At 47.7% G+C, this 19,742-nt stretch overlaps 6 protein-coding genes across 6 annotated transcripts; 2 read left to right on the plus strand and 4 right to left on the minus strand.

Moving 5' to 3' along the window:
• Positions 1–185: 185 nt before the first annotated feature.
• Positions 186–2,486, minus strand: GGI43DRAFT_411691 (HAD-like domain-containing protein). The gene is made up of 3 exons (XM_083206748.1): positions 1,159–2,486; positions 881–1,082; positions 186–818 (listed from the first exon to the last, which is right to left on the minus strand). Exons 1-3 carry the CDS (start codon positions 1,893–1,895, stop codon positions 297–299), a joined length of 1,461 nt encoding a protein of 486 aa, XP_083058087.1. The 5' UTR covers positions 1,896–2,486; the 3' UTR covers positions 186–296.
• Positions 2,487–3,405: 919 nt separating this feature from the next.
• On the plus strand, positions 3,406–5,501 carry GGI43DRAFT_411692 (uncharacterized protein). The gene has a single exon (XM_083206749.1). It carries the CDS (start codon positions 3,736–3,738, stop codon positions 5,011–5,013), a length of 1,278 nt encoding a protein of 425 aa, XP_083058088.1. The 5' UTR covers positions 3,406–3,735; the 3' UTR covers positions 5,014–5,501.
• GGI43DRAFT_429154 (glycoside hydrolase) lies at positions 5,081–7,116 on the minus strand. Its single transcript, XM_083209062.1, has one exon. The coding sequence runs from the start codon at positions 6,945–6,947 to the stop codon at positions 5,148–5,150; it is 1,800 nt and encodes a 599-aa protein (XP_083058089.1). The 5' UTR covers positions 6,948–7,116; the 3' UTR covers positions 5,081–5,147.
• A 468-nt stretch (positions 7,117–7,584) lies between these two features.
• Positions 7,585–13,737, plus strand: GGI43DRAFT_429160 (uncharacterized protein). Its single transcript, XM_083209063.1, has 10 exons — positions 7,585–8,069; positions 8,132–8,912; positions 8,971–9,228; positions 9,284–9,579; positions 9,630–10,951; positions 11,009–11,183; positions 11,232–11,507; positions 11,563–11,757; positions 11,810–12,292; positions 12,351–13,737. Exons 1-10 carry the CDS (start codon positions 7,776–7,778, stop codon positions 13,563–13,565), a joined length of 5,295 nt encoding a protein of 1,764 aa, XP_083058090.1. The 5' UTR covers positions 7,585–7,775; the 3' UTR covers positions 13,566–13,737.
• Positions 13,738–13,757: 20 nt separating this feature from the next.
• Positions 13,758–15,720, minus strand: GGI43DRAFT_424486 (amidase signature domain-containing protein; the record flags this gene model as incomplete). The annotated part of the gene is made up of 8 exons (XM_083208376.1): positions 13,758–13,936; positions 13,989–14,090; positions 14,234–14,353; positions 14,412–14,526; positions 14,573–14,940; positions 15,025–15,136; positions 15,304–15,405; positions 15,457–15,720. The coding sequence occupies 8 exons, from the start codon at positions 15,718–15,720 to the stop codon at positions 13,758–13,760; spliced, it is 1,362 nt and encodes a 453-aa protein (XP_083058091.1).
• Positions 15,721–17,494: 1,774 nt separating this feature from the next.
• On the minus strand, positions 17,495–18,082 carry GGI43DRAFT_386174 (uncharacterized protein; the record flags this gene model as incomplete). The annotated part of the gene is made up of 1 exon (XM_083203754.1): positions 17,495–18,082. One exon carries the CDS (start codon positions 18,080–18,082, stop codon positions 17,495–17,497), a length of 588 nt encoding a protein of 195 aa, XP_083058092.1.
• Positions 18,083–19,742: the final 1,660 nt, after the last annotated feature.

A 19,742-nucleotide genomic window follows, 5' to 3' on the forward strand; every position in this document is an offset into this window, starting at 1 on the left:
GATGCTAAAAGAATGAGTATTTTGCAATCTCAGTGCAGGCCTCATATATGCCTTGTGACATGTGCGAGTATAGTATACATCTTAAGAAAGAAAGTAGTAGAGTAGATAGTTCCTACGACCTTACTAAAAAAAAATTAATAAAGAAACGTAATAAGTGTAAGTTTTTTTTAGGTATTTTAATAATCTTGCTAGAAATAATCTGGTTGGTATATACGTGCTGTTAACTATTTTGGCCGTTGTAGAGTCTTAACGCCTATCTACATGTAAAGAGCTCCTCATATACTGCCATCAAATGTTTACATCGCCCTGCCTTCATCTTTTGCGCATTGCCGTAAGGCTTTGACAGCCATAGCCGTAATTACGCCCCTGCTGCCAACCTTGATATCCTCCTTGCCGTACTTGAACAGCCAGACCCTGTTCCAACCGCCATCGAGTTGTTGGCTCTCCAGCAGCACTCGCACATCTCTCTTCGCGTACGGCACTCCCATGGCCTGGGCACTCAAGGTCCTCAGTGCCGCTCCCAGTACATCATCGTCACACCCTGCCCGGTCCCGGATTTCATTCATCAATAGCTCGCGCATCTCTGACAACGACGGGTCCTTGGGCCGCCGCGAGCACAGATTGCTGAGGATGTAAGGCATGTAGTCAACGTTCTCATAGTAGCGGCTTCCGAGCTCATAGGTCTTAGTACGTAGCAGGCGGCAGAGGAAGAGATAGGTTTGTGCAAGTTTGTGGCCTTGACCTTGAAGGCAGAAGAAGCGGAAGGCGTTGGCAATGATGCCGTGGCAGAGACGAGGGCGGCTCTTGTTAAACCAGCACTGTGCACACCGTCATGTGTCAAAAAACTGTATTAGAAAAAGGGAGACCAGATGAGTCTTACCAATGGTAGGTTATCCGGGCTGAGGTTATTAAGAATGGCATCCATCGCTGCCTGCTTCTCATGGGCGGGGATATCATCCAGTGTGCACATAGCGTAGGAGGTAGTATCACAGTCATCGCTGTAAGTCGTGCCCATGAACGTATTCGAGTGGTGGAAATAGTTCCATGTTGGCCCTTCTCTTCTGTCCAGCTTGATCAAACGCCTGCATACTTGTCAGCGGTCGATTGTCCTTTGCCTTTCGCAAGATTCAAAAGTCACGGGGCATTCTTGAAACTCACTTGTCTTGAGTCAGCTCCAAAATGATGAACTGGCTAAAGTTATCAGGCTGTTCTCCTCCAGTGCTCAGTTCCAGCATCATCTTCTTTGCGTTTCTCTCCATATACTCCACGCCGCGATTCACGGGGTCGCCCAGCAAATTCCAGATCGTCCTCTCAACCTCTTTTGAGTTGTTAAACGTCACTCCTTTGAATCCTAATGCTGCAGCTGCAACGACATTCTCAACCCTGTCGTCTATAAATATGCAGCTTCCTGAATCGAGCTCATACGTCTCGAGAAACTTGATATAAGAAGCATTGTCTGGCTTTCGCACTCCAGTCTGCCCACTTGCCTGGAATCCATCCAGAACGCCCCAAACGGAGATCATTGGCTTCAAAAATTCATAGTCGGGCTCTGAAATGTTGCTCATTCCATATACCTTGATATCTGGAAAGGCCGCCTTGATATTTTTGATGGCGTCTATGAACTCAGAATGCGGTCGGACCGTTTCGGTGAGCTGGTCCAGGGTCTGGGTCCAGACATCGACATCAAGACCAAACTCGGAGGAGACTCTCTCGTAGCAATCTTGACGGGATAGGTGCCCGCATTCATAGTCATACCATGTTGGCGAGTCGAGTATGTTCTTGATCTGGCTGGGTTTCAAGACGCTTGAGGAGACTGTGCCCCCGTACGAGAGAAGAACGCCATTCAGGTCAAGAACAATGGCTTTGTAGGGAGACATGGCGGGGTGAATTAACATGAAGTCTCACGCAAAATGGATGCGTCTGCAGGAGGTTAGCTACTCAAGAAAACAGCACGCGACACTAACAATAAAGCACACGGGACAAGGCGACCTTCTTCCCAGCTTTTACATAACCGAAAGTTCAGACACGCCACATGCCTCATATAGCACGTTGTATGTATATATTCAACACCAAAGTTTCCATCTTCCAAAAAGTAGGATTAATCGTCCCGCCTTCTGGTGTTGGTTCCATCAAAAGCTTCATCATAATCTCCACTACGCATCCTCGCTGTAACGTGTGTCCTTGGCGGAATTCGTATACTCAATAAGCTATGATCCGAGATCCAGAGGTAAAGCATGAAGTTACAAAGGGGTAGCACAGGCAGCATTCTCGGGGACCGTATAGTCGTATAGGTAGTTAGATATCTACAGCTCGCCGATCTGATCCTTCAGTATCCCACACGCATTAAAAAACCTTTTTCGGGATGGTGCTCGGTCGAAGGGGGGCGAATAGACTACTTGGGATTGGCCCATGTAAGCTGACATGTGTTTGTAAAGATCCTAGATAGATCCCATGGTTGCTAGTGAGGTAGTATATGTGGATATAACAAGAACTATTGCCTATCGCATTCAAGGGGCCTTAAAAATTACCTTGATTCTTATACGAGCTTTACATAATATGAAAGGTATACTATGCAAAATATCTATTGATTTAAAAAAAAAATTATAGAATTATTATAAAATTAAATTACAAATTATTTATATATACCTATTTATAAATATAATTATATAAGTTTGGATAAGCAATAAAAGCTAATATATTAAGAGTCCTCCTAATTGGACTGTAAAGAATTCCTATTTGAACCGTAGTGGCCCGTGCACTGCGCTATGTGGCCCGTGCACTCAGATTTTCCAAAACTACTAAAGTTTTAATATAGCTATAACAAAGCTAAATTAATTAAATAAAATATATAAAAATTAAAAATAAATTTTACTTATAAATTTTTATAAGTAATTATTATATAAAATAAGTGTATTAATAATTTTTATATAATTTATATAAGTAAAATATTATATTTAAATTTTCTTATTATAATATTAAATATTTATTAAAAAAAAATAATTTAAAATTTTATTTTTAAATTTTTTATATTATATTTTAAAAAATAAAATAAAAATATTTGAAAAATATTATTATATATAACATATTTTAAATTATAAGAAAATAATTTTTAAATAATTTTTATATTTTATAAAAGCTTTAATTTAAGCTATATTAAAATAGAGAGTATTTTAGAAAATTCCTATGCACAGGCCACTACAGTTCAAATAAAAGGATTTTATATTAATAATTGTATAATAAAAAAAAAATAAGGTTATAAAATTTAATAAGTTTATAAAACTAAAATTAGCTAGGTGTAAATCACTTAAATTACTTGGTAATAATTAAATTAAATCATAGCTTTTATATAGTGTAGTGGTTCTCCCTATAAGACAAAGTTTAAAACAGACAGAAGCAGATGGCTATGGGGCAAGTGCGATTGTAGATCGAGTAGATCGGTTCTACACCGCATCAAAACTGTTGAGATACTGGCCTTATACTCAGAACTCATCCTACAGCTATTCTCAAAGCTTGTGGAATCTCAAGACCACCAAGACAACCGGACAGGATCCAGACCAAGGCGGATGAAACGTTCAGGTGGAGCTAGCTTCTATCCATCAAGACACAAGACGTCTCGACAGCACTGTTCACAGCTTATGGGGCTTTATAAACTCCCTACCTAGTTGACAGTCCGAGTCGTCTGAACCGACGCAACTCCCTTTTCATAGGCTTATCCCACAAACTTGGAAGCTCATCATGCCCCCATCTACGTCCAGGCTGTATCCTCCTATCGCCCCCCCGGTAATTGCAAATCCGCCCGATTTATCCACTTTACCGCCCAATCTGGTCCCCGTCTCCCCCATCATCACCGATCACCGCAGTGATGAAGAAATTTCAGCTTGGCTCACCACCCGCCACGCTGTGAGCTCTGAGAAGAACATTTGGGCCTTCTGGCACTCCGGCTTTCTCTCCATGCGGCCATGGTGTCGTCGTAACGTTATCAACTGGGTCCGCCGTCTCGGGCCGGACTGGACAGTCCACGTCGTTGACTGCGTCCCTGGCTCTGAGACGAATGTCCGCCATTTGGTTCCTGATGAATACCTGCCGAATGCGTTCCTGCATGGCACAATGGACGGGCCAAGTATGGGGCAGCACTCGGGCGATATAGTTAGACTGCCCCTGTTATGGTTATATGGCGGCGTGTGGCTTGATGCCGGAAGCCTCTTATTTCGACACGTCGAAGACATCTGCTGGCGACAGATTGAGGACCCGGCCACGCCGTATGAGATGGCTGGCTTCGTGCTCGGCCTACGTCCCGGTGGGGATGACATGATAAACGGCTTCATCGCGGCCAAGAAGAACAACCCCTTCATCAAGCGCTGGCATGACATCTATCTCAACATGTGGATAGGAGTCACTAACGCTGATGGATTTCACAAACATCCCCTCTTGAGGCATCTGCCGCTGTTGAATCCTCCCTTGAGCAAGAGTAAGCTTGAGCTAGACGTGACAATGGAGTCCTTCACGGACTATCTTGCTCAAACCGTAGCCCTTGAGCGGCTTCGGAAGCTCGTTGATCCTAGTGATGGCTTCGATGGGCCAAAGTATTATCGGGAGAATATACTCTTCGCTAGGGCTATGCAAGAGACATTCTATGTGCAGCCGAAAACAAAATGGTCTGGTCCTCTGCAGCTGAGCTATCTGGCGACGCGAAGGGATAAACTGGACGGCAGTGAGTCTAATGAAGTGCGTGAGAGATGGCTCGAAGCACAGGAGTTTGTACATGATGCGCTGGCGAATACCTCGACGCTGAAGCTTTCCCATGGCCATCCTGGTGGAAAGGATTTCCTAGCGGATCTGTTAGATCAGCCAGAGAACGAAAACGCAGACTGTGAGCCGGGAACCTTTGCGGAGTACCTGAGGTGGGGAAGCGTCCATCTAGATCAGACAAGAGAAATGATTCCTTACAAGATAGATAATAGCAAGGAGAAGGTATATCACATTGGGGTACTAGAACCAGTAGAGAAAGTGTAGCAAAAAAAAGTATCTCGCTTATTGAACTAGATGAGTGCCTTTGGATGGCCACTGCATAGAGTTCAGTTACAGTGGTATACCCTCCACAGCAGCATCCAAGATGTGAATTTGTATTGCACTCTATTCTCATAGCCTTAGACCGGCTGCTCAACCTCATTGATCTTCCACTGCTTCCAGTACTGCTTATCAATGTTGAGCTTACCCAGCTGATTGCTGCGAAACTTGTCCATGGTAACCTTCTCCCCGTTGATAGACCAATTATTGATCTCAATCGCCATCTTGCCTGATTCAAAATCGTCAACTCCCTTAACGTAACTTGCTGCGACTTCAGGAACTGGGTTCAGTTCTTGTTGAAACTCGACGTTGCTGATCTGGAGATCATAGCTCTGCAGAGGCGAAATCTTCAGCAGGCCCGGGCAGGGGCCTTCGCAAACCACATTGGTGATGGACGCAGCGAGCTGCTTCTTGAAATCATGCTTCTTTCGCTTCTCCGGTGGGTCGTCCTTGTTTATGTAGAAAGGCGACGCGCCGATGATAGCGGCGGGCACGTAGTCGTGGTGCTTAAAGTACCGCGTATGGATCACCCACAGGTTGCGAAGGCTGAAATGACTCACTTCTCTCAGATCCCACCCCATTTGGACCACTGGATCATTGTGTATCTTCCACACCGTGACCCGATTGACGTCGACTTGGCCGTGGTACGCCTTGATGGCATCGTCGTTGCAGTGGTAGAACACATCGCGCATACTGGAGTAAGAGTTCAACTGCAGGCCGTCGGTTTGATAGTACCAGGCTCCGACCTGCTTGTAGTCCTGAATTATTGCAGAAACGTGTATCTTGTCATGCGGGTCTTTCATGTCCATCGAGTTGAACGGCGGGGCTGTGATCGTGGGCCCGGCGCAGCGCCATGTCTGTCCAGGTACTGGCAGCTTGTGCCACCACATGCGAAGACTCTCCCAGTCATGTTTCTTGCCGTGGTAGCCCTCCTTGGGGTTAGCTGTGTAGACGTAGTGTTCCCCCGAGAGGACGCCATGGCCGGTGGCATAGAGGTGTTGGTTCTTTGTGGTGTACTCAATCGCACCCTTTACATATGCGCCGGGATCGAGGTGTACCCAGTACGTGTTTTCGTGTAGGCGTATGTGATTCTGTCCAAGTCTTGGGCTCTGTCCATCCTGCGTCGAGTTCATCCAGTACACGCCAGGGGGGAAGTAGAGAATAGCTTTGGACCCCCAATCTCCCTCGTAGATCGGCCCGGGTTTCATGACTGTCGTGTTGCTCTCGGACATTGGAGGAGTCGTCGCTGCTGGTAGGAAAGGGCTTGCAAATATGAGCAGCGCATTTCTGGGCTCCCTGCCCACTAGGTGGCCGTGGCCTTGCTTGACGTATTGGGTTCCATCGGAGAAGTAATCAATGATATCATCGCTAAATTCGACAGAGAACTTGAAGCCATTTGGATTTCGGGGAACACGAATTAACACGGCATCCGACAGCGCTTTGGCCTCAAGACGTAATGCAGTAGGCCGGATGGTAACTTGGTTGAGCTCGAATCCGTTGCAAGGCGTAATCTTGATTTCGACATCGCCATCATACTCGAATTGTGACCACGCCATGCTGAGATTGGCATTGTGCTCCAACTCACTGATACCGTCGCCGTCGCTGCATTCCTCCTTGGTGAACTGTTGGGGATTTGGCGAGTCGACGGGAGTTTTGAAGAAGCCATTACCACCTCGGGGAATCGACTCGTAGACGAAAGAGTCGTACCACGGTGCATCAGTGATTCCGGCTGGGGGCACGCTACGCACTTGAACGCGGTATACTTGAGATTGTCGTACCTTGTTTTCGTAGATGCGGGTTCTCCTGCTGTCCTTGACTCCCCCGTCTTGCCACCATGTGTGCAGATTACAGGTTGAGGCGGTTTGGACACCAGATGACATGTTTTCGCGGTTGGACCAAGTCTAACAGAATTATATCAACGAGAATGACGGCCCAAAGACGAAGCTCTTTTGCGCTGGAGTGTAAAGTGTAGCTAATGGAGCGGACATCACACCAGGCTATAAGACATTTGTCAGGATTCAATCAAGCTGCAGGACACATATTTCAAGCACTTTCACCTAGTCATCCGGCAAGGAGTTCCAGCTTTCAGCTAGATGGATATCACATCGACGTACCTAAAATGACTAGCCCAGATCCGGAATCCAGCAAACGCTGAAGAAGCACAGAGCACTACAATGTCTCTACACCTGAGGATACGGGAATGCCGCCAAAGGCAGCCAAGTCGATGCCCACCACATAATCACGATTGTGCGCCGCAAATTGGCCGAGCCTGACCATGCCGGAAACACCTCTTCCGGGGGTATCGTGACTTGCGCCTGTCCAGCGCCAGGCCGAGAGGCTATCCATATACGCTGCTTCAGATGCAGAGCATGACACGACAAAGCCATTCTAGACCCTGCGCCGCCTTCACGATTACCAGGGGCCTCCAGCACTATCGATCTCCCGCTCAGCTGAATCGTCCTAAACGGTACTCATTGGCCACTGCGCAAGCTGAACTCCCCAATAGTCCGATCCACCAACGGCCAGAGCATGGTGGCGTCAAATAGCGGGCCGCTCCGCTGCACTAGCATTCCCAGAGCAGTAGGTATTCCCCGAGGAGACATTGAGAATACATGTACCCTACCTGTGATGGAGGATTGCTATAAACATGAAGGCAGGGTCACCTAGAGGAGCGGCTCAAGGGCAATTGGCTCCAGCACTTTGTTGCAATGACTACCGCAGATCCCCGAGTGAACGACCTAATCAAAGCACTCGAGAGCGCCGGGCCGTTTTCGGCGCCGTCATACATCAATCGATTACATGACCAAACGCTGCTGGCCTCATCCATTAGCTTTTTGAAGTCGGCGTCTACGCCCTTGACTGGCAACAACACCGGAGTGTCGGATTTCAACATCAACAATGCGGATCATACTACATTGATCACTAGACTAGCCAACCAGTCAGCAGCACTGGCCTTGGCAAGTGTTCCGGGTGACAATGATCCCAAGGGGCTGCGGGAGGCTGTAAACAAAGCAAGTCTAGCAGATACGTTTGTCTGTGGGTGGTGCTAACCTAGGGCATATAGGACAAGGCAAACACCAACATGCAAGACAGCCTCTGTCGACTCGCGCAAGCCTGCTATGCAGATCACCTGAATACAGAACTCCGCAAACTGGGCTATGGATCGCTTGACGACCTTAAGAAGAATCAGGCATTTCTGCAAGCCTTCAAGACCAGACTCTGTGACCCTAAGGAGCCCATCCGCGACTTTTACAAGAGCGAGGGTCTCCTACATACTAACTACAGCATGCACATGATTTTTGTTGCCAACTATCTTTTCAACGACTACGAGGCCCTGCTATGCTCCCCTGATCAAATGTGGACCAGGGAATTTGGAGACCTGATGGGTAAGATTCTGGCGTTCCATCTCGACGAGACCGAAGCCGACAAAGATCACACCGTCCGTGGTGCGGTGAAATCTGCAGCCGTCAACCTGGTAGTAAAGAACGAGAGCGGCAAGCTACAGCCAGCCGGCGTCAAGGATGCCTGCCTACCATTTCAAACACCGTTGGTCGAAAAGTCGACCACATTGACGGACCAAAGCCTGGAAAAAGTCAAGAATGTGACACTCTCTGAGACGGGATTCTCTGATTGGGCTAGTACAGCCTCCGTCTTCGTTGAGCTGTGGAAGGGAAAGCAGGGAGATTGGCAGCGCGCCATTGGAACTACTACCAACGAGCAAGTGTCTACCACAGAAACGAGAGACGTCACCGGAACAGGGTCGCCCGAAGGGCCGGCCATACCCATGTACATGCACGAGCAAACGACCTGGACGGGGAAAAAGGTGCAGGATTGGCTGAACTTGGGTAAGGTTATTTTACACAGTCCTGTAGAGCTGAAGAGCTGATAAGCTGACTTTCAAAGTCCACAAGGATGATGACGCCAAAGATTTCGTGACCGAATCGAGCAAAATCATCAAGGACAGCAAGACCTGGACTGAGATGGCCGGAGGGTCCTGCTTCGTCGCCGGCACACAGATCGCCACAATATCCGGCAGCCGTTCTATCGAGCTCTTGGCCGAAAATGACATTGTGCTCACCCGGGGGTCCTCAAACGAATGGGGCATCGTCTCGGACGAGAAAGTCGTGACGTCCATGCAGAACCCAGTACTCTACGGATTCAGTAAGTTGCGCGTATGCTGCCTGTCCAATAGCCCTCCGGCTAACATGACTTTTAGACCGTGGGGAGACTTTCTTCACTGCCGGACACGTATTTCACACGACCACAGGCCTACGAGCGATTGATCCTGGTCGGGCTACCAGAGAGAATCCTTGGATGCAACCTGGCCGACTGCTCATTGGCCATACTTTACTGTGGTGGAATGCGGAAAGCAATCAATACGAGCGTGTTGTCATCGAAAGTCTGCACTGTCAGCAGAGGCCAGACGTCACTGAGGTGTATGGCGTCCACCTGCGAGAGGGACTGCGATCGTATCATGCCAACGGATATCTTGTGGCGGTCAACTACCCAGAGGTAAGTCTCTACGTCGTCCAACGTATTGCGGGCTCTAATCCCTTTTTCAGATAACCATCAAGTCCATAGCCAGGATATTGGCATCGCTGAGCCCCAAGGATCAAACACAGTGCCTACTCGCGTTCCAAGAACTTCGTCCCGTTCTGCAGCGCTTCGGCATTGAGGGTGCTGGGGAGGCTCTTAGAAAGCAGCTGAACGGGCATTCTCAAGGCAACTCGGCCCAGTTCTACGACCAGGTCCCTACCCCGAGGAACGCCACCCGCTGCAGTCAGATGAAGCGTGTCTTCGAACTGAGCCCCCATGATGGATACTCCTCTCACACTTTACCTTTGGTCATCACACGTGAAGGTGTTCTTACCCTCGACGGAGAGATTTGCCGTGCGGTTGAGTACTCTGACGCGACACAGCAGTTCCGTTGGACCCGGCAGATACCCTCCACTGGTCAGTACGAGCATGGGCTCATTGATCTGGATGAGTATGCCTTGTCAGGTGTTGGCGTTTTGGCATTGGCGCCAGGCTATGATACACCGTTGTCGGACCCATCTACCGAGATCATCAACTTCTCTGTCACGATCGCGAGTGCCGTCAACGATTCGCTGGCCACCGGCGCATATACGGGTCCTGCAATTGATCTAGGCGCACCGGTAGCCGCTGCTGCAGCTGCCGCAGGAGCAGTCGAGGAAATGAAAGAGGAATTAAAAGAGGAATCAAAAGAGGAATTGGACGTTGAAGTCGGAGAGACAATTTCCTTTTCGATCGAAGAGAATTTTGAAGACGCTGATCACCCGGTATGGACTGCGTCGGCGGAAACTTTTTCACAACGCACAGCCGCAAAGACAATCGAACCTCCAAGTCTTTTGAAGCTCAGGGCGAATCCGATTTACAAGCCTCTGGAATTCCCAATGTCATTTGACACAGTACCGCTCAAGAAAGATCAGAGAGCATTCAAAGATGAAACGCCGTTTGGCTTCATTGGCATGTCAACGTTCCGAGCAAGCCCAGAGGACATGCCACGAGCGCTGGTTACTGTTGATTGTCTTGATCGGCTCTTACAAGATATAAACAAAATGTCACCAGATAAACCCCTCGATGCCCTCTACGACACTACGCTTACCTCGGAAGAGGGTGGTACAACAAAGGGAACGGTTAGAATTCTGGATCCGGCAATCCTTATCAACCTCGCAGATGATTTGCCAGAAGACGATGAGAGCCACGACGGATTCTCTCGAACATACAAAACGAAGCTCAATTCCGACGTCATCCTTCCGATTGTCTTTAAAGAGTTGGAGATTGATATCGCCATGGACGAGTTCACAGCATATGGTCAGATCATCGAATTCAATCCTGCAAACAAGAATCATCTCGGAACTAAGTAAGCAGCTTCTACTCTTTTAAGGTTAGGTCCATGGTCTGATATGTTCTACATTAGGCACTATTTTGCGATGAATACGGCGGGCCACATTGATCCATCCATCACTGGCCCGAGGAGAGATGAAGCCGGCCAAAATCCCCAGCCATTGCCAGTATCGCCTTCTACGACTCAATTGGTGACAAAGCTCGACATGACGTACTTGACAAAGATGGTTGGATACGACGATAATGCTGTGAGTATACAGCTCGCAATGGCCTTTACAACGCTAACAAATGAGCAGGTTCACATGAGAAGCCGCGATTACTTGCGTGATATGATGTATTACCACATGGATTCGGAATTGCGAGGACCAAAGTTCCTCAACGTGCCGCAGCCAACCACACTCCCAGCAGAGTTATCGACAAACCTAGAAGATAAATACCGAAACTGGATGAAGGATGTCTATGCGCCGGCGTATCTCGCCTACATGATCTCGGAGACCAATACAAACTTCCGCGACCAATACAAGTTCAGCGACAAGGAGAAGGCTAAGATTGCCTACTGGTGGACAGGCACGGTAGGTGCTTTCCGGCGGGTCACTTTATTTACAGGTGTTGACCATAGTTCTGCAGGGTAAGAAATGTCTTTCTTCGCAGCCCGAATACCAGGCTATCAACAAGCTATGTGCTCGCCATGCCATGCTCAGCCTTCACAAGGAACTGCAAAAGTATGTCAACGACGATGGCCCAATGTGGGCGAGCAGGCTGTGCAAAGGCGTGGGCCTGATCTGCGTCTCTGATATCATCATGCAGTCCGTCACATCCAGGGTAGGACAAGATGGTGCTCCCCCTTTAAATCTTCAGGTGCTAACGTGAGCAGGTAAACCGCATCAACATGTATTCCAACGTCCTCTACGCACTGGACCCGACCGGCACCCACATCCAGGACTTATACACGTATGTGCAAGGCGCGATCATCAGGCGCACCGTGGCCGAGCCTGGAGTTGTGACCATGGGTGATGATGACTGGCTGTTCGATACGGTAGGGGCCTTTGTGGACGACCTCTTCTCGAAGAAGACGGACATGGATCCAGAAGTGAGGGAGGCACTCATCAAGGACATGGAAGCTCTGACGAGCCGGACCCGGGAAGAGTTAAAGGAACAAACAAGATCTCATACAGCCAAGATGCTTACGGAACAAATACACCTCACTACTGAAGCCTCGCAAACCATCCATTCGGCCAGTATACTCTACACGGGCCTGCGGCACTGGAGTTACGACGAAATGGCGACCAAGGCACTCCAAGGACACCAGCCCGCGGACCTGAGTAGAAAAGGAGGCAAATGTAGAGCTGCTATCATGGTAAGTCACCCTTTAAAAACACTCAAAAGGATACGGACTAGAATGCTGACGCGTATAGACTGTGGCTCTGATCGGCTCGATCGTGACGTGTATAACATCTGGTGTCGAATTGAAGCCAGCTGAGAAGGCGCAGCTCGCCACTGACCTCACGAGACAGGGACTTGACATCATCTCGCCATTCTTGCGCGTCAAGCCGCCCGTACCCGCTGTTGCCATGGAGATCGAGATGGCAGTCATGAACAACGCCATCCAGCAGGGCGCTGGCAACATTGCCGCGAACCCGGCGCTCGTGAACAACGGGGTCGGCGCCGTGCAGAACGTGCAGAACGGCGTTCCCAGGGCCCTTGCCGAGGTTGGAAAGAAGCGTGCCATAGCGCTCAAGATCCTACGTGGTCTAGGCATCGCCCTCGGCTTCGCCTTTGTCGCCTTCCAGTGTTGGGACCTCGCCGAGCACTGGGAGGACATGTCCGGGCTGCAGCAGACCTTTGGCGTGTTGCAGGCATTCTGCACTTTCGTCGTCGTAGTCTGTGAGCTACTCGCCTGGATCTTCCCAACCGTGGCCTGCATACCAGTCATAGGGGCCATCGTCGCCGTCGTGGGCTTGTTTATAACAATTGCCATACTGTTCTGGGTGGGTGACCGGAAGCCAAAGGAGCCCGAAGCTACTGCCGGGGAAACTTTTGTCGAGAGTGCCAAGAAGGGCTTCTTGGCCAGCTGGGATGACCCGCCGCCGGCACTCGTCAAATATGAGATTTCCAAGAGCACCGACAAGGCCGGAGAGCTCTGCACCATCAGCGTCAAGGGCACCAACGAGACGGGACACGATCTCAAGCTCGTGCCCCAGGACGAGACGACCCAGGAATCTGCGGCAGACGCCAGCGATAAGTGGTCGAGGCTCACGCTCTCGGTGGCCGCCGGCAGCGACTCGCCCTGCTGGTTCAGCACGTCGACTTTTACATACGAGGCCAACCAGGCGCCGAGCCCGGAGAAGAGCATAGAGGGCAAGGCCTATCTTGAGACGAGCTCTGCCGTGGTTGGGAAACTCCTGACTCCCAATGGCAAGCGGGACAATCTCACGACGTATGACTTTGCAGCCACGGCGCCGGCCACCGCCAGCCCGGGCGCCTATGCCGTATTCAAGCCGGGCGAGTCTTTTGTGATTTCCATGGTGGGGTTTGTCAACAAGACGGGAGAGTCGGTGCTGCAGCTCATCGAGTCGCGTCCTGGCGTACTGGGCTGTATTCAGAAGTACACATGGAATAGAGCTCAGTAACTAAGTTGTCTTGGTTGTAATACTGATGAATAATCATGCCGTCTAGTGGAAATAATTAGGGAACATAGAAAGCATTGGGACACTAGATAGATATGGTAAACTAATAATGTGACTTTTAGTCATATCATGTCAATTGTATACATGGCCGAGGTGCTATTTACCATCTCCAAACTTGAGTTAAAGCAATTACAGTTACACCTGATTTATTTCCTCCTTTAAAGCAGGCGGTGGCTGCCGAGTTACGAGAGTCTCCCAAGCACTCATGATCTGAAACAACTTCTTCTCTTGATGCTTGCTAGCAGCCATGCTAATACCGAATGGTCGCCCATTTAGGTCCAAAACACCCAGAGGCATCGTGGCGATGGGATAGCCTCGAGGGATGTTTAGCCTTAGTTAGATACAATCACACTTGGAGAAACCTACCGGCTGCAGAAGCAACGCTCGATATAGGACTGTCAGCTAATGACGCGACGGCATCAAGCTTTAAAAAATTGAGGATTTGATCAATCCGTCGGGTCCGGCAAGCTTGCGAAGAAAGGCCAGAGTTTCGTCATTTTCAGCGGCAGAAAAATTGCACTGTAACGCGTTCTCGAAGCTTGACTGAGATGGATATTCTGTGTATGTGTCAGGATAAAAACCAATGGTCAACTTGATCCATATACGCGAACCTCTGGGGAGTTCCCTATCGGCGTGCTGGCGATTCCAGTCGACAAGTTCCTTTAGGTTCCTAACCTGAGATGAATCTAGAGTTTCAAGATAGTGATTGAAGACATGTTGAAACTCGTAGGCTCCAAACTTCGTTAGAATTGACAAACAAGGCATCCCGGGGCTTGCTAAGCAACCCACAGATGATTTCTCCGATCCCAGGCCAAACGTTGTCACCGAGAGGAAGCTGAACTGGGTATTCGATGTGGACACCGGCATCGGATAGAATCTTCATTACGGAGTGATATTCTTTTCTCTGTAGAAATGTCAGGCCATGTGATATCGAAAAATAGTGGTTTTACCATTTGAAACAGCGCCTCATCATCATCTTTGCAAAGACTTTCTGGCAGTTTCCAGATTTTCTCATCTACAAATCCAATCCTTAATCCGTCCCATTTTTGAGTCATGAGCTGCGATAGTCTTTCGTCGTGATTCAGTCCTGTTGCTTGCAACATCTCGGTTATCACGACGAGGTAAGTTGGGGACCTAGTCATAGCACCGACAGAGTCTAGACTCTTTGACACTGGAACTACTCCATCCATGGAGACAGTCCCAATGGTCGGCTTCATAGCATAGAGCGCGGCACGGGAGGCTGGGGATACGATAGATCCATCGGTTTCGACACCGAGAGACACGATGCCGAACCCAGCAGAAACACCGACGGCAGAGCCTGAAGATGATCCGCCAGGTATCAAAGAAAGAAGTCAATGAACTGGTTCGCGTAAGGAAAGAATGAGCCGGCTTACTGAGTGGCCCATTGCTCCCTCATCTAATTTGAGAGGTCCCCTGACATACGCTGAGCGGGTATAGCCGTTGACGGGAGACCATCCATTAATGAGCCCTTGGCCTTTGAAGTTGTTGAACTCCTACAGTATCATTGTCGGTCGAACACTTGCGTAGAGAAAGGCAACATACGTACTGTCAAGCTAGCCTTGCCAATGAGGATGCCCCCAGCATCAAGAAGCTATGTTGAACATGAGATGAAATTAGCTAGCTCCCCTTTCCATACTGGCAAGTTGGTAGTTCAATATACCTTCTGTACTGTAGAGGCGTTCCTAGGCGGCCGAGAGCCGACAAGAGCCCAGCTCCCAGCCGTCGTGTCCATGCCTAACTGAGGATCGGTCGCGATTGCATCCTAAGCGATTGATTAGCACAAACGGAGATGATACAGTAGGAAATCATATACCTTGACGATGAATGGAATACCATGGAGCGGGCTTCGAGCCTTTCCAGCAGCGCGTTCTTGGTCGAGAAACCGCGCTCGCTCTAGGAGCTGCTGTCTTGGAGCGACAGAGATCAAGGCACCCAGATTAAGTCCATTTCTATTGTGCTTGTTAACTTGATTCAAGACTTGCTTTACCAGCGACTCCGCATTGAGTTCAGAACGGTCGAACAATTGTTGAATGTCATGAGCGGTCGAGGTAAGGAGGTTGAATGATTTTGGCGCCATGGGTTCTTCCTGTGATAATGAAATGCGACTGCTACGGCAAGAATATTGAGGCCGAGGGTAAATGTTTCAATTGTAAGGTAGCTGTTGTTTCTGAAATTTCGCGCTGGTCGGTTGGCCACAGTTCCAGAGCAAGTCCAGCGAGGCGGCGGTGCTGGGTGCCACGGATTCAAGAGAATCCAAGTCTGATAATACCACAGTGGAATGAGGCCTGTGCGCCTGTGTTGGGCAATACAATTGCTTTGTTGGATCTTATTGCCTCCAGTGGGATATCAACGAGGTTGGGATGCCTTGGTCAATGCTGCACCGTCCGCCGACTTAATGAACCCTGATGGTGATATTCTATCAGTGCAAAGCCACAGATGCTACTCGGTATTTATATCACCCAGGGAAGGGGTTGGGTTGATTCGCTCGCTACGGCAAAATATAAGGCTACAGTATCCTACAATTGGACTGGGCTTCATCCTCTTTATCTACTAACAGGATGTAATCCCATTCTGGATTTTATCAGTGGCCTCGTTACAAGCTTAACCGAAACCCTTACTCGAAGAGAGCGTGCCTGTGTAAGGTGGGCTATTACCTATTAGGCCCTTGTTATGGTTGATAGGGATTGCAAAGAAGAGACGACCGTAGCATACAATACCATACTATACGATACTCCTACCGAGCTATACCAGGGTCTAATGGTACATTGTGCTCTGTAACAGTCATTGAGAATACGAGCTGTAAATGAGCTGGTTACCTCAATTCCAAGTCATACTGCTGTTAATACCGGGACTATATTAAGAGGGCTGGGTAATATGTGATTCAGGTAAATAAATCTTGGGGTGATCCGGATCTTCCAAGGAATCGAAACCAGACTTTGAAGACACTTGGTTTTCAATCGATTGTAAAGAAGGTGGCAAGGACTATATATTCGAGGTTATATTGGCAGGAGGAAGCACTGAAACTTCAAAGTATAGGTATATAACGACAAATTGACTTACTTTCTTTCTCCATAATAAGTCTAGCTTACCTAAAGATACAATATAAAGTCTCCTAGGTATTTTTTTGGTAGTTTTCCGGAATTCCTTCTGTACTGTTATATACTGAATATGCTGGCACTACAAGCACATACGACCATAGGTAGTGGAGAATTCGGGGTCCCGTCTGCTCCCCCATAGACAAGCCACTAACCGGCAGATTAGTAGTCAGGTGGGTGACCACTGGCGAACACCGGCTGTTGTATGTTTTCTATTTTTGTTTTTTGGTTTTTTTCCCAACTTTAGCAGCTCTGACCTGAACGGGTGATGGTTTCTCATTTTGAAGTTGCCTGAGACAAAAAGGGGTGATCCGTATCTACTGCTGTGATGGAGTCGAAGAGCAAGAACTAAATTCTTACAGGACAGCTAAATATGCAGCAAGTTTTACCAAAAAGCAGGCTTAACTGTATCCCAGAATATGTAAAGTAATCTCAAGTGATTTGTTCTGATAGGAAGGTTATTAAGCTATTTTGTGTTCAAGAGATAGGATTTGGCCGCCATGGGTGGTGTTACATTTAAGATTGTGCTTTGAAAAGCTATCCTATACTGGCTTATAGGAAACTGATTCATTGTACATGACATAAACCACTAATTTTATAAATGGAACATATATAGTCTTGACAGCTAAATTAGAATTTAGGGTTTAGATTATTACATGTACTTAGCTATAGACTACAAATTGCCTACCTAACATCAATTTAGCTACCCACTAATAGGACCTCAAGGCTTTTCATAGATACTAATTCGTCACACTCTCAGCAATACAGCCTTCCATCCTGATCCTGGGTCGTGAAGCCAGACACACCAAACAGATCTGGCTTAGTGTTTGCCTTGTCCAGGAAAGTCAATGGTGCCTCGGATCCAACCTGCGGATTATTCGCAGCCTGCAATGGCTTAAAGCCTTTACTCTTTGCCGTATTGTAATCAAGCGTTACGCCAGTCGGCAGATTGGGACTGCTGTAGAGAGTACACGACCTCTTGCCGCCATCCCCAGTCATAAAAGTATGCTTCCACACCCAGTTCGTACAAATGGACGGGTTTGCAAGGCATTTGGCGGCGCAGTCGCAGGCAGACTTGAAACCATCCTTGAAGTAAAAGTGTAGCTCTGTGACAACGCCTGTCATGTCAATGCCCTGATAGTAGCGGACGCAGCCACCTTGGTTGTTTGGAGCCTGTAGATGCGGGAAGCGTTGCTTGGTGATTTGACCTTTGCAGATTGCCCAATCATCGTAGTTGTTATAGTTTGGGAAGATGTTGTCAGGGTCGCTACTACGGTCGGCGAGGGGAGTCGCCAGGGCAGTGGAGGCGAGAATGGTGGTGAGGATTGTCGAAATGAAGCGCATTTTAGCGAGGAAATTTATGCTAGAGAATAAAGTACATGCAGATAGGAATTATCTGAGAGGGGCTAGGGCGAGAGAGAGCGCATCTCTCGACATAATAGACCCTTTTAAATACATCTCTATATAGCGCATACGTTTCAATAGTCTGACGGCTGTTACTTGTAGTGTATGATGGGACTGATTTGCTATAGCTTGGAATAATCTGTCGGAAAATACGGAGGTGATGATTTTCAAGTGGCGCGGATGGCTTTCAGCCCGGAGCTTACGACTATGCATGTGGTTTCAAATAAATAGTTCCTATTAGGATTTATCAAGATGCAGTCACTCGCATACAGGTATTGGCTGGTATCATGATCAGGGCTTGGGCAGAGCTGTGCTGTGACAGCTCGGTACGTGACAGTTCAATTAAGCCTTTTACTAAAACCAGTGGCTGTGGAGTGGCGCAGGTTTGTATAATAAAATGAAATCGTCTATTGAAGGAGGAAATAGAAAAAAGTCAAAGACAGTCAATATGACGCGTCTCGATCGTTACTTGGAATAAGGGTCATACTGTCATAAAAATTGCAATTCTACCATGTAAGGTATCTTCGATTAAAATGCGGAGTGCCCAACTAAGACAAATTTGCTTTTGTGACTTATATCACAAAGCATAGAATAAGCTTACCTCGTATACTATCCTGTCAGAGTTATTATAATTACCTAGGTACAATATGCTACTAGAAAGCAAGAAAAAGGTATAGGCTAAAGAGCCACTATAAGCAACCTTGTATATAGTTTGTGAGGAAAATATGGAATAGAAATATCACTTTATTAACTATATAATTCCTATATCATCTATACTACTGAATATGAAATTACAATATGAGGGAATATCAGCTGGCTGAGAAGCCTGATAGAGTTTATGCTATACTTCGATTGATTCCTCAGATAGTCGCTAGCTTATAATAGAGACCATAAGAGATTCGCTGCTATTCATTCTATAGCTTAGACAGTATATCAAGCTACCCTCTGGTAATAATGGTTTGCGCTTATTATAGCTACTGCCAGTTCCATGGATGGCGGCATCATATCCAATCATTATTGTCCCTACGTCGTATTCTTTGGTGAGGACCATACTCCACTAAGCCACTTATCCAGGATTATATGTCAGAAGAATAGGCGAGCATACTAGCTGACAGAGAATTCAGGATCCCTTCCGCCCTCAATTCCCTTCATAAACATTCTACTAACCCTGGTTTTTAGGAGCTTCTTTCCTATCTTCCACATAGACTGAAATGAAAGAATGATCTGGAATATGCAGCTATCGAGCAGTTTAGAGTACGGGTTTGATGGCTAACGACGCGGTCAAGTATATGGCAAGAAGTTTTGCTAAAAGGATCAATTGCATCTCAAAAGTTTAAATCAACCTTACGTTGGATTTGTATAATGGGCGTCTAAAAGAGTAATTGATGGTACAACAAAGTCGAGATAGATGATTAAACTTTCATCACACAGCAGTGAGCAATTCGAGTCATATTCATTAATGATTGAAGCGTCTATATCCATGCATTTAAAGACAAAGAGATAAAAAGACTGGTAAAGCAGCCGACCCCATCGCTTAAGCCACTTTTCACGACGCCGGGTATCTACAGGGGCCCATTTTCTTCTCCTTCTATTCCAATAA

Source organism: Trichoderma evansii, assembly GCF_050947405.1.
Source record: "Trichoderma evansii strain SZMC 28006 chromosome Unknown GGI43scaffold_18, whole genome shotgun sequence".
NCBI lineage: Eukaryota > Fungi > Ascomycota > Sordariomycetes > Hypocreales > Hypocreaceae > Trichoderma > Trichoderma evansii.